Source organism: Plectropomus leopardus, chromosome 11, assembly GCF_026936395.1.
Source record: "Plectropomus leopardus strain MGB_pleo_1.0 chromosome 11, ASM2693639v1, whole genome shotgun sequence".
NCBI classification, from domain to species: Eukaryota; Metazoa; Chordata; class Actinopteri; order Perciformes; family Serranidae; genus Plectropomus; species Plectropomus leopardus.
Window position 1 is genome coordinate 1390243 of NC_142186.1, and position 25053 is coordinate 1415295.

The window sequence follows — 25053 nt, forward strand, 5'->3', positions numbered from 1 at the left end:
AACTGACCAGGGGTCTATGAGAGCCTCCATGGCTGCAGTGAAGAGGAGGACCACACAAGAACAGCAGAAGGCCGCTCCGCTCTGCTTCTCCTTCTCCACGGAGTAACGAGTCTCCAGCTCTGGATCCACAAACCTCAGGGAGAGCCTGTTTGTGTGCTTCCCCTTTAGACTGATGACACAAGAGACACTCAGGACACACACTCACTGTTTCATATTGGAAAATATATAATACATAATCATACAATGTATTGTTACACCACTGAAAACTGATAGTATCTGCTTTCCCTTCACAGTGTGTTGTACAGTCAAAACTATGAACAGCTTTTAATGTGTTGCTTAAATGTTCTAAACATAGAAATACAAAGTTCAAGTTGGAGCGACTTTCCAATAGGAACTTGGATTTTCAGAATTGACCATTCGTCAGATCAGCTTGGCCCTTTGTGTGCATGCAGCATGGACTGCATGCACACAAACAAACTGTCCTTCTGTAAAACAAGACTGGTGATTAACTGATTAATTCATTTATTATAAATATTCCATTGGATATTTATAATAAATGAATTAATAATTATTATAATAATAAATATGTGGTTGGGTAATTTTGTACTGTGCGCCTGTCATAGCCTCAAATGCTATTATGAATTTGCAACAATTTGCCTCGCTCTTGCACTTATTTGTTGAATATTCTCTGGCAAAATTCAACTAAAATTCCATTAATCAAATGTACTGTGTGCCATATTAATTAAAAAAAACAACAAAAACAGAAGACCATCTTATAATATATTTCTGAAGTAATTAAACAATTTTCTCAGCACCCTCATGTATTGGTCTAGCCTCTCCTAAATCCTGGTGCATGGTGTGTCAAGGTCCTAATAAAGAAAGGAGTATCACAGAGGAGCTTCATGTCTGAAAAAATTGGTGCTTTGTGGTTCAAAGAGTGAGGTGTTGACTCACGCTTGGACCGTCTCTCTCTCCAGCAGAGCCTCGTTGAGCAGTTTGTTGAGCTCCTGTTCGTTCTCCTGAGCATCGATCACTCTTTCAGCCAGGTCCCGCAACCGCAGTCTTCGCCGAGGGTTTGGAAAAGAAGGATTCACCACCTGAGGGCACACGGAGAGCTAGAATTAGCGCCACCTGGTTTCATGCGAAGATACAGTTCCATTCCAATTTTGTCATAATTAGCAAATAAATATTCCAGTTATGGCCAAGAACATGGTTTATGAGGTAACAATGACCTTGAACTTTAACCACTGACCAACAAATTCTAACATGTTCACTGCTGAGTCTAAGTGAATGTTTGCGCCAGATTTGTAGAAATTCTCTTAACGTGTTCTTGAGATACTGCATTCACAAGAAGAGGAGGGACTCCCTGAAAACAAAATGTCTCTGACCAGGACTGCTGTTGAGACGGTGGCATCCGCAGCAGGGAAGATTCTCTGAACATTTCCAGTTGATCAAAACATCATCATAAATAAAACTGAACTAGACTTCCATGTAACCTGCTGTGGATCCCATGATTCCGAGGTTAAAACCTAATCAAGCTCAAATTGCCACCAAGACACTATAAGAATCAAAATCTAATGAAATGACTGCCATGACATCTCCTGAGCACATTGACACAGAGGATCAACTCTCTCCATCGTGACACTCAAAGAACTCTCCTCTTGTACCACCTTCAGAACAAAATGTGAATGCTGAACACAACATCAGCTCGTAGACTCATAGAATCAATGTGCTCAGTACATTTTGCATCAGTCTGCACAAAGGGAAAACGCTTGTGGTTTTAATGACTCTATGACTACACACTAGTGCTACCCTCATGACTAACATTTTTAGCTCCACATCTACTATGACTATACATTCAACAAGAGACCAGATATAAGCAAAAAGGAAGTGTATGCTGGCTAAAAGGCAATATGCTACCATTAGCCAAGGCGGTTTACAACAAGACAAATTCATGTATCAAAGTTCACCACAATATTCCACACAAAAGCTCAATGAAGATGTATTTTGCCTTCTCAAAGCAAATTTGCAAATCAAACACATTCAAGTGAAAGAAACTGATTTTGATCAAAAACGCCACTCTGGGGTGCCCCGTAGCTCACCTGGTAGAGCTCCCTTTCACGTTATTCCTGTCTTATCAGAATAAAGGTATAAAGAGCCCAAAAATTAACAAAAAAACCTACTCTTGTAGAACCCCAATTTAAAAAAGTTAAGACACTTTATAAAACATAAATAGAAACAGATTTGCAAATCTGTGTTAACCTATATTCAGTTAGATGCAGCCCAAAGACAAGATATTTAATGTTGAAACTGATCATTTTGGTTTGAGTAAATATGCACTAATTTTGAATTTCATGCCTGTAACATGTTTCAACAAATTTAGGACAGGAACAATGAGAGACTGGGAAAGTTGTGGAATTCTCAAAAACACCTGTTTCAAACATTTCACAGGTAAACGGGTTATAAGATCATTATTGGGTGTGAAAAAGGGGCATCCTAAAAAGACTCAGGCTATATTCACACAGAGAAGAGTTTAGGTGTATCCACAAAAGTTCTTTATCGTACGGATGTTTTGTCAGTTGTTCACAAGCAAGGATGGTCACTTTGTGAAAAACCGAGTGGGCATAGGGTCCAGCAGTTTGAGAACAATGTTTCTCAACATTCAACTGCAAATAATTTAGGATTTCACTATCAAAAATCCATAATATTGTCAAAATATCTCTGCTGGTTTTAGATCTTACAGTCCTATTTTAGTACTGAGGTCACTTCTCATGACCTCAGTACTTCCCTGTCATGAACCTCATGTTTTGGAATGACAACAAACCTTGAATCATGAAAACTTGCAGAAATTTTTGCAAGCAAGGGGCAAGACTGAAAACCTAAATGTTCATGACCTTTGACCCCTCAGACTGCACTGCATTAAATTGTATAAGAGATATTACTTTATGGGCTCAGAAACACTTTGGAAAATCATTGTCAGTAAACGTAGTTCATCAGTTCATCTACAAATGAGAGCTGAGAATCCACAATGCAAAGTGAAAGTCAGATAACACAGCCGACTTCTCTGGACCCAAGCTCGTCTGAAATCTGACACAAAGTGTAAAAGTGTGCCTCTGGTCTGACGAGTCCACATTTCAAACTGTTGTTGGAAATCATGGATGTTGTGTCCTAAAAGGAAAAGGACCATCCAGATTGTTACCGACTCAAAGTTCAAATCATCTGTGATGGTAAGGGGGGGTGTTAGTGCCCATGGCATCATGAGTAACTTCACATCTGTGAAGGAACCATAGCTGCTGATAGGTACACACAGGTTTTGGAGCAACATATGCTGCCATCCAGATGAGGACTTTTTCAGGGACGTCCCTGCTACATTCTGTACGTGTTTCAACAGCGTGGCTTCATAATAAAAGAGTGCAGCTACTAGACTACTGACCTGCCTGCAGTCCAGACCTGACTTCCACTGAACATGTGTCATGCATAATTAAGCAAATAATACAATGACAGGGACCCCAGATTGTTAAAACAACTGCAGTCATATGTCAAGCAAGAATGGAAAAAAAAATCACAAAAAAACACTTAGTGTCTTCAGTTTCCAAACACTTGCTGAGTGTTGGTAAAAGAAAAGCTGATGTCACCCAGTAGACAACATGCTCCTGTCTTAGCTTTTTTGGAAAGTGTTATAGACATCAGATTCAAAATGAGTGTATATTTATAAAAAACAATAAAGTTTATCAGTTTTAACACAAATATCTTGTCTCTGTACTGTATTCAGTTAATTATAGGAATTGGGGTTGTAAAGACTGCTGTGACCAGGCTTTGAGAATAGCTACATCATGAGCATTAATATATATTTCGGCAGTCCAACACTTTTGAATTGTGCCTTCAGTGAGGCTCCTGCTACAGTAGATTCTAATGTCATCCTGATTGTAATAAGAAGCGACTCCCTTGTTACCCTGGTGTCCAGCTCCTCTGGTTCCTCTGGTGTGGTGCAGGCTGTGTTAACACTGCCGTTACACTCTGTGGTGTTGATCAGCAGCGGGGAGTTTCCATTGGAGGAGGTGACAGACAGCTTCTGATGAGGAACAAGCAAACAGGAAGCGCTGATTGATCACTGAAAAAGCTGACAGACTTTTACATTCCTGAACATCTAACATCTGAGTATTTTCAGTCATCATGTTCCCAGTACATCAGTTGACTGAATATGAGACAAACATTTCAATATCCAAACATTTTCTGTGTGTGTGTGTGTGCGTGTGTGTGTGGCAGTTTTGACTCACGACACCATTGATGCCATTCTTCCCCACAGGTCCTTTAGGAACAACCACCAGGTAGGTGTCGATGCCTCTCTCCCTCAGGTAGTCGCAGCGCTCCCCTCCGTTTCCCGGCTCCACGTCAAACTCTCCATGAAGACACTCCATGGTGCTCTGTGAGATGTGGACGCGACTGCTCACACACAGAAGGGGTCAAAGGTTAGACAGGTCATTGATGTAACAATTACTATTAAATTGTTTCTGTAGACTTCATGAAGCTGTGAATAATTTTTATCATCATTTAAAAATATGGTATAATGTCCCTGTATGCCTTCAGTCAAATCCCCCTTCATGAATTCACAATGACACTTGTACACAGAGAGGTGAATTGCAACAGATGAAAAGATAGAAAACATACTTTATGAACACAGTGTTAGTGTGTGAGACTTAAGAACATGACATAGGGGAACTGTTTAATTGTGGCAGTGTATTTCATATTTGATAAGCGCTGCTGAGTTTTACTGTTTCTATTCTTTTTGTGACTTGGTTCTTTGGTAAACAATTTTTCCCTAGTTCATCTTTTTTAAATCATTGATCATTTATTCATTTTTAACGTTTTATTTTTTATTAATGTAATTTATAGCATTGCACTTGTTGCACTCTGTGAGGTAGGGCCTCACAGAGTGCAACAAGTGCACTCACTTTGGGCTGTGTGATTATATGGAAGGTGAAAAATAAAAAAGTTTGATTTGATTTGATCTGAATTTTTTCAGCCCATTTTCAACTGCGGTATTGAAGGAAGCAGTAAAGCACCCACTTCCTGTTTACAAACTCTTGCTATTACAGCTGAAATCGGGGTATAGTTTACCACAGTTCATAGACACATGCTGCCCACATTAGGTGGATTTCCATTACAGATTTTTGCAAAACTTAAGTGATAAAAACACAATTGTGAGATGACTGTGTTTCCACTGACTGATGTTCTGTGACTTCTCTGGCAATAACATACCAAGAAGCATGGTAATGGATGTTCAAAACATTAGCAGCTTTATTTCTATTGCAACCACCACACTAGCCTTCATTATTTCCTATCCAAGGCCATGTAGGCGTATTATGTAGCCATCATGGAAAGGCGAGACCCTTATACGTGGGAGCAGCCACGTGTGAGGGATTTCTGGGGGTTATAGTCCACTGTTTGACAGAGTAATTATGGATTCAACACTTCTGGATAATCGCTCAACTTTTTAAGAGTTATGCGATGCAATGACACCTCTTGTAGCTCCTGCTGTATCATGAGGGAGCCAGTTCCTACTGACAAGCACATAGCCATAGCATCATGTGACCTAGAAAAGACAATGTTGCTTTTTCAAATTGCCTGAAATACCTCCTCATGCCAGTGGAAAAACTTTTTAATGCTAAATTGAAATGTTTCCATCAGGTGTATTTTGTATTCGCAATTTCAGTTTGCGCAATTTTAGGTTTAATGGAAATCTGCCTACAGGAACACACAGTCTAGTTCACTCATGAAAGGACATGTCCTCTCACAGCTTCAGGATGTCTCAACAGCTGAATCTTCTTGGTCACTCTACCTAAGGTGGAAGTTAGGTGACAGTTGAATCGACATGGTAAATTAAGGTACACTGGAAAAGATTGCCATTTGAAGCTCAGAAATGTAAAAAATAAATAAATAAAATAAATGTTGACCTACGAACATTTTGGAGCAGTTGCAGGCAAACTGTGTGCTGGAAGGAGGTGAGCCAGTCTGCTGACATGCTGGGACTGCTGCCCGTCATGGCGCTTCTTTTTAGTCACAAACCTCATGGTGCTTGTGAATAAACACTGTATTTTATATTCACCTAATGGAAATTTGCGGCATTTAAGGGTTAATGAGAAAACGGCCCATTGTTTTGATACAAAGCCTGTTGAAATTTGGCAAAGAATCCTTGTAAGATTCCTAGAGGAAAACAGGGGGACTTTGCCTAATCAGTGGCTCTAATCATCAACATGTGCTCCCAGACAAAGTGGATGGACCCGTGTGTGCAACTGGTTCAAGTCCACAACTGTCTGCTGGCATTTAAAGCGAAAAGCAGGAGTCTCACGAACTCAGGCTGGCTGGAAGTGTTCTGGCTAAATGACAACGGTGTTTCTGGGAGATCCTGAGAAGCCTGGATGTATGCGTTGGTTTAAGCGTATAATTTTTTATTTATTTATTTATTTTTATTTCAAAGCTACAGACAAAATAAACAGGCTAAAAGCAACACAGACATCTTTTTACAGATGGTCTGTCAGAAACATTGTTCCAGCAGTGGACTGACATAACTTTGTTTTAAATACTTGACATAAAGTGAGGTACTACATGGAGTGTGTGTTCCTACCCTGGTATCCCTCCAGCCTCCATTTTGTTGGCAACAGTGACATCAGTGGACCAGACATCGTACTGCCAGCGCTTCTGGCCCAGCACACCCCCCAGCACTGTACCACTGTGCACTCCAACACGCATGTCAACATCCGTCTGGGTTTTCTCTCGGACGTACCTGTGGTCGGTTATACAAGGAAGCACACTCAATCAAAAACAACTGAAACAACAACTGGCTTCTGTTTTTGTTACAATCATCAATGCAGCTCTGCTGTCTGTTTCTACACGCCATGACATCACAAATACATCACAACTGACAGGAAACACTGGGCCTCAGGCAAGAAAGTACATATGAACAAAGTTTCTCTTATTTTTGCTCATATCCACAATCTGTTCTGATTTTGTTAGTAGCCATTGATTTTGGGGATTCACTAATGTTTTCTCATTTTTTCTCTTTTCGTAGGTAATAGAAAATTTTAGGACTGGTCCAGAGCACTCTTACCAAAATAAGAGAAAAACATCCCGTTTTCACATGCCACAAATTGTTGCCCAGCGCAAAGAAAAATAAGTTTGAGAAATATTTTTAAAAAATGCATGAATGTCATTTAATCAAATGTAGACAATGTTTTAGAGTAATTATAATGGCTGGATTATTAACTTTCAGGGCTACAGAAATATTAATATATTTGGTGCACTGATCCCAGTTACTGTGATTTCAATTACAGTACATCCTTCTGCTGACTAGTGATAGTCTGTAACTAAGTACATTTACTCAAATACTGTACTTCAGTACAAACCTGAGAAACTTTTACATTACTTGAGTTTTTTAATCTTGCCAATTCCACTTGTACTCCTCTACAATTCAGAGGGAAATATTGTACTTTTCACTCCCCTACTATTATTAGGTAAGTACTTTACAATGAAGATATTTGTGTACAAACCAAATGAAAATATACAAGTGCAGCTGAAACAATTAGTTGATTAATTAGACAGTCAACTAGCTACTATGTTTATAATCATGTAAGTCATTTTTCCAGCTTCTCATATAAACTGTATGTATGAGGACGTGCTGCTTTTCCTATTATTTCAATTATTTTACCTAAAAGGTCACATATACTTTAAGTTTGTTTAACAGTAGGCCTACATCAGTTTTACTCCTGCAGTGGTTCTTCTTACAGTCTTCTTTGGGCACAAACCTGCCATTACATAGTGTTTAGGTGGCGTTACCTGTGCTAACAGGTGACGTAAGATCAAGTGGGATTCATGACTGAGCACACCTGGTAAAAACAGATTAGGATGTTTCAGAACATTTGCTGCACATTTGCATAGATCTCATTTATAGCATCAACAATCATCCAAACTGAAGCAAATCCATTCATGGACTCTCATCTGATAGAACTGTTGCATCACAATCCATTTGAGTTTAATGACCTCTTGTTGTTCAATTCACTTTATTTCACACGTGCTCCACAGGAAGTCAATAGCAGTCCATCAGAGTGATCGAATCCACACTGTGAGCCGAGTGACTAACCCTCTGCATCCCATCAACATGTAGCTGACACTGACTGATGTTTACATCACAGCCATCTCTATTCACTGCTCCCTCCAGTACTTACGAGATGGCCTCAACCATGGCCAGACCCATCATGATGGAGCACGCAGCGTGGTCGTCCCTGTAGTCCGGCAGCCCACAGATACAATAGTAGCAGTCTCCCAGGATCTTAATCCTCAGCTGGTGATATTTCTGACAGGGAACATGAAGTTTAGAGAGAGATGGACACTAGAATGTGCAAACAGCAGACTGGGATCTCTACATCCTCATCTATGCGTGTTTACAGGTTTACAAATGAAGATGTCGGTGACCATTGAAACGCTGCTGTTAGGGACGAACACATAATGGATACCAGCCACACATGCTCACAGCAGCTTTTCTGTTCTGCTCTATTCATTAGCAGTGGCAACTTATATTCGATAGGTCAGGATAAGCTGTTATACATCACTTCCTGCATGAGTTTCACAATAAGTGCATTTTAACCCTCAGAAACCCGTCAGGCCGCCGGCAACCCCGGCTGACATCACTGCCTTCTAGAAGCTGCTGCGAAAGTTTGAATAGGGGCCTAATTAAAACATAATGTTAAATATATATTTATGGTAGAACAAATTGACACACATTACTGAGCTGTATCTCAAATTAATTTTCAGGTTCCAGTTTTCACATGATGTAAACCACTTCTACAGGGTTCGTACACATTTTTACCAATACAATTCAACGACTTTTCCGTGAGTTAAAGGACTTTAAGGCAAATTTTAAAGATAGTACATTCTCTGAAACAACCACTGATAATCCTTTTCGGCTCTTTTTCATTACTATATAATAGCTTTTTGAAATATGTTTTATTTAAAAAAATAATAAGGCAGAACAGGATAAGAACTGTTTTTTGGAGAAAAAAGGGGGAGGTATGTCAAATAATTTTCTAAGCACTATAGAGGGACCTATGATTTTTATTTTGGTTTCAGGGGAGGGACATACAACTTTAAATGGCTGTATTGTGTGTTTAGTTTACTGCCAATATACTTAAGTGTTTGGAATCACCGGAGGATCCAGGATACAATATTACCACAATACTTCAGTCATAATACAATACTGTAAATGAATTGCAACACGTAAAGTATTTCAATAATATATATTGCGATACATTGTGTTTTATTACCTTTTTTTCTACTGAAAATTATGTCCCCCCCAAAAAAACTTTGTCAACATCTGTTTTATCTCATAAGATAAAGTTTTCAGTCTGTTCATCTCACTTAAGACAAGTTAATGCAGCAAAATGTGTCTGGGACACTGAAAAAGCATTTGAATTTATTAGGCTACCAAAAGTTGAATTTGTATTTGTAATCTGAATAATTCCTATGATAAATAAATACTTGGTGCCCACGTATTGATGCAGTATTGCCACACAAAAATATTGTGGTGCTATCCCTGCTACCTAAAATACTTCTATGTTAAACAAGTTAGATATAACACGTTAATGAAAGAGCAATGATCACATCTGACTGGTATCCATCTTTTCTCAGTAATAATCTTTAAGCTTTATCAGTACCAGCTGAATCACTGGATCAGGTCTTTATATGTGACCATGCATAATAATTTCAAATAATCCCAGATAATTCAAAGGAAAGGTCCTGTGACATAAGTGCCATAACATCACAGTTGTTAGGTAACAGGGTGAAACTCACTGCCGCCAGTTTGTCAAAGCGAGCGAACAGCTCATTGAGCAGTTTGACGAGCTCCTGAGCGCTGCAGGACGACGACAGCTGAGTGAAGCCCACAATGTCTGCAAACAAAATACTGCACAACAACAAGAGACACACACAAGCCAGCAAATCAGTACTGATATCATGCTGCTACAGTCACATGGCCTGTATCCTCAAAACACATCTTCAGCCCATCACCTCAGAGCACTGATCACTATCTAGAAAACTGCTACTTCCTTGAAAACTGTGAACCTTAAATGACTGGCTGCACTCTGCTTGTTTCTTAGTGGCAGGTGGGGAACTCTGATGATATGAAGTTCAGGTGGCTCAGGAGGCAGCAGGTATGATATCTGAATCTTTATCAGCTCATAATCTGACAGCAGCAGGAGCTGGAGATGCTGCGATAATCTTTAGTTTTCACAGTTTCAGCTGCTGACAGAGACAAAACCTCTGAATTCAGATACAACTAAGATTTCCAAGTTCGGACATTGTGTAAAATGCAAATAAAACTTTTTTTTTTTAATTTGTACTCAACTAAATGGAGTACAAAGACAAGATATTTACTGTTCAAACTGATAAACTTTATGTTGTTTAAAAACAACAACAAAAAAAACCCCACTCATTTTGAATTTGATGCCTGCAACATGTTCTGAAAAATCACTTGGGAACTGAGGAAACTAATTGTTTAAGCTTTCAAAGTGAAATTTTTTCCCATTATTTCTTGATAGATGACATCAGTTGTTCAACTGTCCATGCTCCCCACTGTCCTGTTTTGCTCCTCATAATGCTCCACACGTGTTCAGTGGAAGTCGGGTCAGTACTGCAGCAGGTCAGCCTCGTAGTTGCTCTGTTTTACTATGAAGCCACACTGTTGGAACATGTGCAGAATGTGTCTCATTGTCTTGCTGCAATAAGCAGGGATGGTCCTGAGAAAGACATTGTCTGGGTGGCAGCATATGTTGCTCCAAAACCTGTATGGACCTTTCATCATGTCCTTCACAGATGCCATGGGCACTAACACCCCCCTATACCATCAGAGCTGCTGCCTTTCAGCTTTAAACTGGTAACAATCTGGACTCATCAGACCTCAGCACACTTTTCCACTGTGTGACAGTCTGTCTCAGATGAGCTCGGGTCCAGAGAAGTCGGCCATGTTTCTGGATGTTGTTGTTATCTGGCTTTCACTTTGCATGGTAGAGTCTGAACTTTCATTTGTAGATGCAGCGGTAAACTGTGTTTAATAACAATGGTTTTCCAAAGTGTTCCTAAGCCCATGAAGTAATATCCTTTTCAGCCTTGACCCTAAGATGCAGAGATTCTGGATTCTCTGAATCTTTTGATGATATTGTGGATTGTAAATGGTGAAATCCCTAAATTCAATGCAGTGGTGAGTTGAGAAATGTTGTTTTATCATTGGACTGTTTGCTCACAGTTTTTCACAAAGGACTGTCTTTGCTTGTGAACAGCTGAGCCTTTGTAGGATGCCCCTTTAAGACACAGACATGATACTATCATACCTAACTTATTAACCTGTTTACCTGTTGAATGTTCCAAACAGGTGTTTTTTCAGGATTCCACAACTTTCCCAGTCTTTCGCTGCGCCTGTCTCAACTTTTTTGGAACATGCAACAGACATCAAATTCAAAGTGAGTGTATAGTGACAAATAATAATACTACTACTACTAATAATAATAATAATAATAATAATAATAATAATAATAATAATAATAATAATACTAAAGTTTATGCTCTTGGTGTATGTGGTGTTAAAGTTTATTACTTCAGACAGCATTAACATGTGCTGCTTTGTGTGCCAAACGAAATGGTAAGGTGACTACACCACTCAATTTTGGAGTGCAACTGTTCTTCCTGCATTAGAAGGTATGAGTAGAACCACTGAAGCCACCACACCTTTTGAAGTTATCTGTCCTTTAGTTTTTTCCCCTCATATTGAACAATATTAATATCATGATATCAATTTGGTAACAATTTCTACTGATCTTAACAAATTGTTCAATCTTACAAGTCCCTGTTACAGTAGATTCAAATCTGAAAATGAGCAATAGATAATCTAGTTAAATAAACAAAAGACAAAAATTAAACAAAAACCTTGAATCTTGCCAGTATAAATCCTTATAAATGTGGCACTGTGTGGATCACATGTTGAGTCAATTACATTCATCAGTTAAAATACCTCATTTTGGTCTGTGTGTATGGGCACCATCTCTTATATCTACAGTATGTTTTCCATACTCACTCCTTGGGATAGGTCTTATTGCTGGCATTTGACTACAATTACTTGCATTCATGCTTTATTGGATGGTGATGCCTCAGGTAATAAACTTAACTTTCGACATTATTAGCACAGTTTACCAATACACATCACTAGCCAGTTCCTGTTGGGAACTGATCATCCTCTTTGTGCCCAAACAGAGCTTTAAACAATAGTCAGGTGATCGTGTGTACAGTGAAACAGGTTTTTCTTGTTAAATTGTTCCTTATTGGTTCCTCCTTCACTGTAAGAGAAAGTAGGAACCATCTCTCTGTGCAAACATTCATTCCAAAGTTCAGTGTCAGGGTATTTGGATATACCAGGTTATTTAGAAATCCTGACAGTGATTTTCATCTGACTTTTAACTTCATACTGGAGAGGCTGCAATGAGGAGGTTTTGCATGCAGTGTGGTCAGTGTGGTGCTGACTGCGAGTGGTGAAGAGAACATTACGAGATGGTAAACAGCCGGTCAACACCGGCCTGCGTCGTGCCATAAACAGCAGAGAGGAGCAGGGAAAACAGCTGATTTTCACATCTAAGCCGTTTAATTAAGGGGTTATTTAAACCAGACCTGAGCTGGTGATTGTGGAACAGTGGAATAACTAACTTAATGACAAACAAGACTGATCAAGTACTGTGTATTGAGTAGACTGAAAATAACAAGAAAGCCCACAGAACGCAGTGAACTCATTGGTTGCTGGTGCCAGAGGGATGTTAGTACCGCACCCTGATACTGTCAAGTACCATATACCCTGGTAAAATTCTAGGAAGGTATGAGGGTAGGGAGAAATAGATACCACCCAAGCCTAATTTATCATTTAAAAAATTGTCTCTTTGTTTTTCCGCTGATGCTCAACAGGCAAACAGCATCTAAAGAAAGACAAAGTGAATTTTATCCTAAAAAAAAAAAAAAGACAGATTAACTTAGCCTCACATTAGCTTCAGCTAAACTTCGAATGTACTTTGGCACAGACTGAGGACTGGATTTTGTCCCCTATCACTTACACTGAAAACACATTAACAGGAATTCCCCAGAATGAACAGGAGGAATATGAGCTACAGAGAGCAAAACCTGCTTCAGTATTTACATGAGCACCTGACAGATTTGAAAAGTAATGAAGCTATCCTTTACTTAGCCAATGTAAACTCCACATCGACGTCTTGTTGTTTATCCACAAACAGCTCTTTATGTTTCAGGTTGCTGTGAGTGTTGAGCTGTAGCTTTCTGTACCAACAGCAAAACGTTTCTCCAGAGGGGTTGCTCCTCTGACCCATCTAACTGACTTCTAACACAACAATACCTTGTATTTGGCTCAGCTATCTCAACCATGCCTGCTGTGTCTGTTTTGGTAGGTGGGTTGTCTGTTTGTACAAAGAGCTTTGTTTTTGTGTTGTTCCTGGGTTTTTAGTACAATGTCACGCAATCAAACTTATTACTAGTATATCTGTTTGTTAGGTTTTTGACTATTTTGTGTTTTTAATTGTAAAAAAAAAGTGTTTCATTAACATTTAATGTAAAAATTACTGGTGTCTCTGATCATGCCAGGGAGCCTCTGAAAGATACCTGGACACCACTTTGAAAAGCCCATTCTAAACACACAATCAAAATATCGACCTGTGGCTAAAAACAAACCCGTTCCGGTGGTTAAACAGGTCAAAGAGACATCTAGCAAATCACCTGACGTTCTCATGTCTGTACATGTACATGGTGTTGAACTGCTGCATCTCTTTCTGACTGGGCTCCTTCTTCATGTCCTGAAGCATCTCATCAGCAATGTGCTTTGGAAGGATGGAGAGTAGGAGACGCTCCTGTGGAGGACAAAGACGGACACACAGAGAACATCATACACACCTTCTGGAAGACACAGGGCTTTATAATAATATCATGATATTTTAAGGCTATATTGCGATACACAATATATATCCCAATATTCTGAAATCTGCTCTAAAATATTGTAAACTAGTAAAATACAAAATTGAACTACATTGAACTATTAAATGAACTACAGTTACAAATAAAGTAGCCTCTGCCATAAAAAGAGTTACATAAACTTCTGTTATAATAAAGTTGAATAAAATACTGTTATATTGTTAAAATAAGGTATAAAGTTAAACAAAGTACTGTAATAGTAAAGTGAAATAAAGTTTTGTTATAATTAAAGAAATCAACACAGAACCCATGGTGCTTTAATTTTGAAGGACCAGAAGTGATATTTTGCTGTGGACTTAAAGCTTCCTGTCAGCGGTTAGATGTGAGTGTCAGCAGGAAGTTAAAATGTAATGGCGGTATGAGAATTCATCCACTGCGAGCTGGAAACAAACTAACAGCTCTCTAGATAAGAGATTGATAAGATTTCCCAGTTGCGCTGCTGCTCAGTAGTAGCAGAATGTTACTAAAGTTGCAATCGCAGCTCTGCAGATAGAAAAACTAAAGCCTCACCTGCCCAGTATCACTCATTAAGTTAGACTGTTAAGGCAGCGCTGTTAAACATGATGATTTATTCTTTGTAAGCTGGAAACAAACTAACAGCTCTCCAGTTCATAAAATAGTATTTGCAAGTCATGGTGGTGCTGTGTCTGACTTTTCATGCCCAAACGACAGAAGGAGCCACAACGTAGCATAATATGAAACGACAGGTGTTTTTTATCATCAGACAATATATTTTTTCATATCGCACAGCCCTAACAGGCACCATCCTTCTATCAAAATCTGGTGTGTCCTGTCAGTATCACTACTAGGATAAAAATGATAGAGTTCGATTTATAATGACCATTGTAAATATTAGGCTTGGGCATTATTACAGTATTGCGGTATACCGTGGTATTAAGAAATTGGATTTTTTCAAACCATCATGAATACAGACTATTTTTTTATTAAACTCATTGTGAGTAGTGCAGATCAAACACCACCAGAGGTCAGCCTCTCATCGTGGAAAAGGTAGCGGAGCTGAAAAACATGGTGACTGTGAGTGATGTGGATAATGTTACAGGACTGTAAACAACCAGCCATATTTTGACATCTAACCTGGTGAATTAAGGATTTATTTAAAGCAAACCAGAGCTGGTGATTGTTGGATAGACTAACATAGACTAACTAAATGACTTAGAACACTAAGATGGTTTTGGTGATTTTTTGTTTCTGTTGAATTTGAGTGGAAAGTGTTTTACGATAAGTTAACAAGCTAATTAAGCTAAGTTAAGCTAGCTTAGTCTTAGTTTGATGAAAAAGAAAAAGCAAAAAAGAAGGTGTGCAGTTGTATTTCTTTGTTAAATAAAGAAAATAGGTGTAAGAATATTATCCTTCCTGACATTTTGTGAATTTAAATAGTTTATTTATTAGACAAAAAATGCAGATGGTAGCTAAAGCCTTATTGAAAATTAAGGATTATTATATACTGATGTCAGATATAAGCCATTGATTTGTTTATTGGCCAGCCAGTATCAGCCACAGACAATCATAGTTAGGGCTATGACAGGTACGGCAATACTACAGTTACCCTTTAATAACCCTTTACCATTAAAGACATCCCCTCTGGTTTAAACTGTTGCACATCATGCAAACAAAGGTGGCAACTGGAAATGAGAAGTATACACAGCAGTCTTCATAGAGAGCATTGTTTACAGGAGAGCTGATGGCCTCACACTGTCATTAGTGTGACTGCAGAGACCATGCACACACTAACCCCTGCGCCCACACACACACACACACACACACACACACACACACACGCGCGCGCACACGCACACACACACACACAGGACCAGTGTGGCAGCTTTCAATATTCTTATCAAAACCTGACAGAGAGGCAGAGAAGCAACAAATGGCCGAGCGGGTTGGCTCTGTGATTACAGCTGACAACGTCTCAGGAGGCCGGTTGCCATGGAAACCGGCAGCAACCGGATGCTCCTTGATTGGTTGGCGGCCCTTGTCTCCCAGCAGCCCGTGCTTCTCCATTAGTATTCTGGGAGTTTCTTCCACTCATGGTTTTATCAGCCCTCACGATGTAACTTCTCACAACACCATTGCTCTCTCATTTTCTCCTCCATAATCACTCTGTGTCCTCTTCCTCACTCCCTCAATCTTTGTGCTACAAACCATCTGTTCCATAAATAGGAGTGATGAGAATGCCCAGTGGCCACAGATGTAAGGAGAGGAGGGAGCAGAGTGCTGACACAGTACCAGCTCAAACAAACACAAGCCAATCAAACCAAACACACACACACACACACACACACACACACACACACACACACTCAAAAGAACAGATATCATATAGTGGATGCTGGCTTTGCCTTAACCAATTCACAGAGGACCAGATGAAATGTATGCTGTAGATCCAACATGTTACTTTTTCTGTTTCATAAAAAAAGATGACCAGATCAACCAGGCAGTAAATCAGGCTTTTAAGTTAAGCTCAAAATAGAAATTGAAAGAAGTCTAACTAAAGTTTGCATGTAGAAGCGGACCTTACATCCCTCCTGCTCAGACGCGTTAATCTAAGCGAGTGTTACACTCAAAGTGATCAGACTGAAACACATACTAACATGCTGATTGTTTCTCATGCTAACTTCTCAGTTTAGCAGGTTAGCATGCTAACATTTGCTAATTAGCACTTAACACAAAGAACAGCTGAGGCTTATGGGAGTGTAGTTTCGCAGGTATTTTGGTTTTTGCCTGATAATGGTACAAGATGAACAGCCAGGGGATAAAATGATAACAATATCAATCGCGGAATAACTTTTCCTTCATTGAAATATGAAAGGTAGTCGATAGAATATCAATAGAACACATTCCAGCCATGTTTTGAGAGACAACATGAACAGCCAATGATAATAAGAATAGCGCTGCGGTGAATCAAATGCAGTGAACGACTTTGACTCGAGAATACAGCTGAGTGTTAGACAACAGAGTTGTATGTGCCTCCACAGCGTTTAATTAACGCGGATCAAACATCTGATGGTCCGACAGCAGCGCAGTGAGAGAGACAAGCAGAGCAGAGCTTCTCCTCAGAGCACCAAAGTGTCTGAAACAGACACATTTGCAGAGGTGAAAAGTGCCTCCTTTAGACATCTACAGACTACTTTGTGTTAGTTTTAGGTTTAATCAGACTTTGGATGAATTATTTAGAAACACCAGGACGCATCGCTCCATGTCTCATCCAGCCGCTCCTGCTGAGCTCTCATTATTATTACCAGGGGCAGTCGTTATGTTCTGGGGGCCTGGGGCCACAAGCACATTACCTTATTTTCACCCTTTCTGTAACTAGGAATGTTTGGCGAACTGTTGGCATCTAAAGGAGAAGTAGGCCTACTCAAAAGATGTTGGCCTATTATCAGAACAATGTGCTTAAATTTGCCTAAGTTTGTTTAAGATGGAGCTTTTAATTGTTATATAATGCTGGAAAGTTTAACAAATAGTAATAAATCAGATGTTTATTACACTCCAACACACCATGGTCAAATGAAACTGTGTCAGTGAACTATGAGGGCAAAAAACAAACCACAAAAAAAGAAAATGAAAAAGCAAAATAATCGTTCATTAATTGTAATCGAAGTAAAATGTTCAATTAATCGTGATATTGATTTAAGGTATGAGGTTCAGACCTTTGCTGAGAGGAAATTTTTGTAACTGGAATTTTAGTGGAATAGGTCCTCCAGTTGGTGAGGCCTGTTGTACAGTATATTTGTCATGTTCAATGTCTGACAGAAAATAAATGTTTAAACCAAAATTAACCTTATGATATCTTGATATCTCACTCCGGAGGAAAAGGAAACCTTTCAGCTTGACAGAAATAGTGATTGATAAGATTTTTTTCCTTATCGTCCAGCCCTAATTACATGTAGTTTCTTGTTTATTACAAAAATACAATTTTAATGTGTTTGACGTTTTTATGTTTGATTCATCACAAAATGAGTTCAAAGTTAAATGTTTTATTTTCAAGTTTGAGAGCGCAGATAAATATTTATCTATCAATCAAAATATACTGTTTGGTGAGAAGAACAGCTGTTCCATAATTTCAGCAAGACTGAATGCGATATAGAGTTTGGTTTCTAATAAACAGACAATGTGCAAGTCTAACTCAACAAACTTGACTTTTGCATTAGAATTATGATGTTAGCTAAAAGCAGATGCAAATGAAATGTAGGTTTGGTTGCTGGGCGATTAGCTAATAGTGGTGGCAGTCATCCTCGCTTATAAAAACCCTGTGGGCCAGAAATAACCCATGACTGTCTGAAACACCATTCAAAGTCATTCAACTGGTTTTCAGGCCAATGTTTTCATGTCTGACATGTGTGGCAAGATGTGGGCTTAACCTAAACCCAAAAGTGCAACTTCCACCCTTAAACTCCGTCATGTAAACAGCAGGATGTTGGAGAGTTTGTCCTCTGACCTGTTGCTGGCTTTGCTCCTCCAGGTTGAGTTTGACCTCCAGAGATTGTCTCGCCTCCAGAAAGGCCTTCCGGTGCTTCCGGTCAGCCATGTAGTATGACATGACGCCCACAGTGATGGCACACACATAGATCACTATGTTGGCAAGAAGCTTGAAAGCAAAAAAAACAAAACAGTTAGGGCTCATTATTTAACAAACAAATGCATAATAAAGGCAGTGTTTCCTCTAGGATTTTTTTCAGCAGCGGGGGCAGGCTCTCCGGGGAGCCGTGGCGGCGTAAACAAATGATGCTTTTTAAAGGCTGAATGTAAAAATAAAAAATAATAACAAAAATTCAACAATAAAATAATAAAAACAATAAATAATAATTTCTTGATGGGGCTGTAATCAGTGGCAAAGTTTGCACCCAGGCTCAGAACAATGGATTTTTCTTGGTTTTTTGTAGAACAGCTCTAAGGCTCTGTTGTACGGAAATTCCCCAAGAGGTGGCCCGTTGATGCTCAGCAGCATACATGCTGCAAGGTGATCCCCCTGCAGCCTGTTTCTCAAGTCAGTCTTCACCTACAAATAGAAACAATAATTTTTGTATCTATTTTTTTTTTTTTTTAACCCATTTAGGGTCCCAGCCTGATAGCCTGTGTTTCCCTTTATGTTTTTCTCCTCTACTCTCATCTCTCTCCTGCACCATCACTTTGCTCTCCTGCTCCTTCACTCAGCACTCCCCCTCCTGTACTCTGCTCTCCTTCACTTTGTTCCACTGCTCCTCCCTGTCTGTTACTTGTCTTATACGATTACATAAAACATTAACGTTAGATAATTTACACTCATGTCACATTTGATTACAAGTGTGAACATAATTTTTTACCTAACCATCATAATTTGAGTCAGTAAAAAGGCTAATGATACCTGACTAGTGCCATCCTCATCAGGTGTCTTTCTCTTCTTTGAAAAATATTTGAACAAGCTCATCTGAAAATGCAGTCAGCAGTTACATCAGGGCGTGTATATCGCTTAATGCTATCAATTAGTTTACTCACGTTAGCGACACTGAGTTGAGTTGGCACCGGGCCCAATTGACTACGTAACCTTAGCTGGCCATCAATATTTTGCGAATGTTTATTTAACTAATAAAATCTATTATAAGTTTTCTTAAGCTAATAAGTCTACCTTTTCTCCGGTAAGTTGCACGCTATTTTCAAGCCGACACTCTGACTCTCCGACCCGATGCCTTGATGCGAGTAGCTAATTAACGTCAGCACCAATTAGTTCTGTTGGGGGGTGGGAGGGGGCGGTGGTATCTACCCCAAAGAGTAGATACGGAGCAAGATAGTTATCTGCCTCAGCACTCGCGACACCCACCGCAGTGCAGGACTGTGTTGTGATGCGGCGGTGGTGTATTTGCAATTTTAAAAAAATAAATAAATAAAATTAAAAAAACGACATTTGAGGAGCGGCGGGTAGAATTTAAGAGTGGCGGGCCGCCACTCCTAAATGAGTGTAGAGGAAACACTGAAAGGCATAATGAAGGTGTGATAGAGCAGTAAGGGCACTTCAGAAAACTTAAAGAATTGTAGCCTGGTGCCAAAGATGCAAAATGCATGTTTCCATGACACTGAACACAGTGACCACTCCAGATATGTTGTATAAAGGCATGAGAGTCTTTTCTGGTTACAAAAGCGACAGTCAGATTTTTCTGCAGCCATTGTTTATCTTTCTGCTGTGCACAAACACTTGAGAAAATTTCCTTAAACCAGGGAGACTCAACCTGCTTTGCTTGGGGGCCACTGATGAAAAATGACAGGAGGCCAGGGGCCAGTTGTAGCAGCTCCATACAGGTTTCTAGGATCTAATGACATTTCTAGGATTTTGGTAGGTTTCTAGGATTTTAGGATGTTTCTAAGATTTTAGGATGTTTCCACGTTTTCAGGACATCTTTGCTATGGCGCATGTAGATGCAGCAGCCTCTATCTCCTCAAATCCTTGCTACTTTTTAATTATATTTTTCAATTTTTGTTTTGACCCCATGGCACAACTTTTCTACAATAGACAAGCCCTTATCAACATAAGGGAAAAGTTTTGTGGGTTTTGGACTGGATACAGCAGACCACAAAAGGATCCCCTCAGGTGGCATGTTCCGATCAGCCGGTCAGACTGGAGGGGAGAAACGAAACTGAAACCTCTGGACAAAGAGACAAAGGCTGACCCAACTTGGACCGAGAGCTGTTCCTCTACCAAGCCTTCTTCTGACTTATGTCCGGTTGCAGGAGGATAAAATGGATGAGATGTGATTGAAAATCACTCAGCAATGAGAAATCAGAGACTGCTATGCGCACATCTTCACAGAGACATGGTTAACCCCTAACATGCTGGATCAAGCTAATGCACTGGCTGAGCGGACCTTGTTCAGAGCTGACAGGACAGAAGACTCTGATGCAAATTAAAAAAAATGCGCTGCAGGAATTGAATGATCCCATCAGCAACATGTCCCAACAACCACATGGAATTTTAATCGTAGCTGCTATTTTTAATCAACTCATCCTTCCACTCCAAAGATGTAGCAGGATCAAGGATAAATGTAATTTTGTTTTTTTAAACTTTGTTTAAAAAATGTACTAATAAATATACCTTCTACATTTCTAGGCTTTTAGCATGCTTCTAGGATCTTAGGACATTAGGATCTTACCCTCTGTGAGGGGGTGTGGGGGATTCTCCTCTGGCACTTCTTTTGATAAACAAGCTCTATTTTGATACTGTTGCACCCTGGCAGCTATAATTAAAGTACAAAAACAATCACCAGTGTGAATCCCTTCATTTTTTATTGTGTGTTAGAAAATGGCTGTGGGGCCACAAAGACAGTAAGTAGAGTGTCACTGCTTTAGTACTAAAGCACACAGTATCAACTGTGATACTATGGCTATGTGCTTGTCAGCAGGAAATGGCTCCCTTGGGCATGATAAGAAGATCCTCCTGAAGTTCTGAATCCACAACTTCTCTGTGAAATCGTGGACTATCACCTCCAAGATATCCCTCATATGTGGCCACACATATAAGCCTTAGGGCTGGGCGATAAAACGATAATGATATCCATCCATCCATCCATTTTCTTCCGCTTATCCGGGGTCGGGTCGCGGGGGCAGCAGCATAAGCAGGGAAACCCAGACTTCCCTCTCCCCGGCCACTTCATCCAGCTCTTCGGGGACCCGAGGCGTTCCCAGGCCAGCTGAGAGCGTGGTCTCTCAGCGTGTCCTGGGTCTTCCCAGGACCTCCTACCCGGTGGGGCGTGCACTGAACACCTCACCAGGGAGGCGTCCTGGAGGCATCCTAATTAGATGCCCGAGCCACCTCATCTGGCTCTTCTCAATGCGGAGGAGCAGCGGCTCTACTCTGAGCTCCTCCCGGATGACCGAGCTTCTCACCCTATCTCTAAGGGTGCTTGTACCCGCTTGTACCCGCGATCTTGTTCTTTCGGTCACTACCCAAAGCTCATGACCATAGGTGAGGGTAGGAACGAAGATCGACTAGTAAATCGAGAGCTTTGCCTTTCGGCTCAGCTCCCTCTTCACCAAGACAGACCGGTGCAGAGTCCGCATTACTGCAGACGCCGCACTGATCCGCCTGTCGATCTCCCGTTCCATCCTTCCCTCACTCGTGAACAAGACCCCGAGGTACTTAAACTCCTCCACTTGGGGCAGGACTTCATCCCCGATCCGGAGGGGGCACGCCACCCTTTTCCGGCTGAGAACCATGGTCTCGGATTTGGAGGTGCTGATTTTCATTCCAGCCGCTTCACACTCGGCTGCAAACCGATCCAGTGAGAGCTGAAGGTCGGCCCGATGAAGCCAACAGGACCACATCATCTGCAAAGAGCAGAGACCTAATCCTGAGGTCACGCAAACCAGACCCCTCAACACCCTGGCTGCGCCTAGAAATTCTGTCCATAAAGTTATGAACAGAATCGGTGACAAAAGGTAGCCCTGGCGGAGTCCAACTCTAACAATGTAGCAGTTAGGCTTACTGCCGGCAATGCAGACCAAGCTCGGCACCGGTCATACAGGGAATGGACAGCCCATTATCAGGGAGTCGAAACCCCATATTCGGAGAACCCCCCACAGGACTCCCCGAGGGACACGGTCGAATGCCTTCTCCAAGTCCACAAAGCACATGTGGACTGGTTGGGCAAACTCCCACGCACCCTCAAGGATCCTGCCAAGGGTCCAGAGCTGGTCCACAGTTCCACGACCGGGGTGAAAACCGCATTGCTCCTCCTGAATCCGGGGTTCGACTATCCGGCAAACCCTCCCCTCTAGTACCCCCGAATAGACCTTACCAGGGAGGCTGAGGAGTGTGATCCCCCTGTAGTTGGAACACACCCTCCGGTCCCCCTTCTTGAAAAGAGGGACCACCACCCCAGTCTGCCAGTCCAAGGGCACTGCCCCTGATGTCCACGCAATGTTGCAGAGTCGTGTCCCAGCCCACGACAGCCCCACAACATCCAGGGCCTTGAGGAACTCGGGCAGACCTCGTCCACCCCAGGGCCCTGCCACCCGAGGAGCTTTTGACCACCTCGGTAACCTCAGCCCCAGAGATAGAGGAGCCCACCCGGGTCCCCAGGCCCTGCTTCCCAGCGGAAGGCGTGTCGGTGGGATTGAGGAGGTCTTAATTCCTTCCACCGATCCTGGCGATCCCCGAAGTCGAGGTCAGCAGCGCCGTCGCCACCATACACAGTGTTGACGGTCTGTTTCCCCCCTCCTGAGGCGCGGATGGTGGTCCAGAACCTCTTCGAAGCCGTCCAGAAGTCGTTTTCCATGGCCTCGCCGAACCTGTCTGCTGCCTCTGGAGTCCCACAGGCCAAGAAGGCCCGATAGGACTCCGTCTTCAGCTTGATGGCGCCCCTTACCGCCGGTGTCCACCAGCGGGTTCGGATGTTGCCGCCCCGACAGGCACCAACCACCTTACGGCCACAGCACTGGTCGACCGCCCCAGCAATGGAGGCACGGAACATGGCCCACTGGACTCAATGTCCCCAGCCTCCCCGGGACATGGTGAAAGCTCTTCCGGAGGTGGGAGTTGAAGCTCCTTCTGACGGAGACTCTGCCAGGCGTTCAAGCAGACCCTCACTATGCGTTTGGGTCTGCCAGGTCTGACAGCGTCCTCCCCCACCATCAGACCAACTCACCACCAGGTGGTGATGGCTGACAACTCCGCCCTCTCTTCACCAGTGTCCAAGACATACGGCCGCAAGTCCAACGATACGACTACAAAAGTCGATCATTGAACTGCACAAATAGGGTCCTGATGCCAAGTGCGTCCTGATGCCAAATGCGCATATGGACACCCTTATGCTTGAACATGGTGTTAGATTATGGACAATCTGTGGCGAGCACAGAAGTCAATAACAAACACCACTCAGGTTCAGATCGGAGAGGCCATTCCTCCCGATCACGCCCTCAGGTCTCACTATGGGTTGCCAACGTGGCGTTAAAGTCCCCAACAGAACGAGGGAGTCCCAGAAGGAGCACTCTCAGCACCCCCTCTAAGGACTCCAAAAGGGTGGATACTCTGAACTGCTGTTTTGGACCATAAGCACAAACAACAGTCAGGATCAAATCCCCCAACCCGAAAAGCGGAGGGAGGCTATCCTCTCATTCACGGCGTAAACTCCAGCGTGCAGGCACCGGCAGGGGCAATAAAGTATTGCCACCCCTGCGGCGCCTCTCACCAGTGGCAACTCCAGAGTGGAAGAGAGTCCATCCCTCTCAAGAAGACTGGTTCGGGCCCAAGCCACGCAGCGTCGAGGTGAGGCCGACTATATCTAGTCGGAACTTCTCAACCTCGCGCACCAGCTCAAACTCCTTCCCCACCAGAAAGGTGACATTCCACGTCCCAGAGCTAGCTGCTGCAGCGAGGATCGGACCGCCAAGGTCCCGCCGGCTGCCGCCCAGCTCATTGCACCGACCCCACGGCCCCTCCTACGTGGTGGTGAGCCCCGGAAGGAGGTCCCATGTCAACTCTTCGGGCTGTGCCCGGCCGGGCCCCATGGGTAAAGGCCCTGCCACCAGGCGCTCGCCATCGAGCCCCACCCACAGGCCTGGCTCAGGGGGCCCGGTGACCCGCGTCCGGGCGAGGGGAACTCCAAACCATTGATTGATGTCATCATAGGGGTCTTGTGAGCTACACTTTGTCTGGTCCCTCCCCTAGGACCTGTTTGCCATGGGTGACCCTACCAGGGGCATGAAGCCCCCGACAACTGAGCTCCTAGGATCACTGGGACACGCAAACCCCTCCACCACGATAAGGTGGTAGCTCAGGGAGGGGACTTAATCACGAAATAACTTTTCCTTGATTGACATATGAGACGTAGTCGATAGAATATCAATAGAACACATTCCAGTCATGTTTTGACAGACAACACAAACAGCCAGTGATAATAAGAATAGCGCTGCGGTGAACCAAATGCAGTGAACGACTTTGACTCGAGAATACAGCTGAGTGTTAGACAGTCGTATGTGCTTCCACAGCTTCATTAT

General features: G+C 42.0%; 1 protein-coding gene across 1 annotated transcript in view; it reads right to left on the minus strand.

The window, feature by feature from the left end:
- The window catches only part of adcy3a (adenylate cyclase 3a), a 59724-nt gene that overhangs the window by 25771 nt on the left and 8900 nt on the right, over nucleotides 1–25053 (minus strand). Inside the window, exons 3-11 of the mRNA XM_042490203.2 lie at nucleotides 18527–18676; nucleotides 13813–13943; nucleotides 9844–9955; nucleotides 8223–8350; nucleotides 6626–6784; nucleotides 4278–4443; nucleotides 3953–4072; nucleotides 955–1097; nucleotides 8–169 (exon numbers count right to left, since the gene is read on the minus strand). Coding sequence (XP_042346137.2) covers nucleotides 8–169; nucleotides 955–1097; nucleotides 3953–4072; nucleotides 4278–4443; nucleotides 6626–6784; nucleotides 8223–8350; nucleotides 9844–9955; nucleotides 13813–13943; nucleotides 18527–18676 — 1271 coding nt within the window. The remainder of the gene's footprint in view (nucleotides 1–7; nucleotides 170–954; nucleotides 1098–3952; nucleotides 4073–4277; nucleotides 4444–6625; nucleotides 6785–8222; nucleotides 8351–9843; nucleotides 9956–13812; nucleotides 13944–18526; nucleotides 18677–25053) is intronic.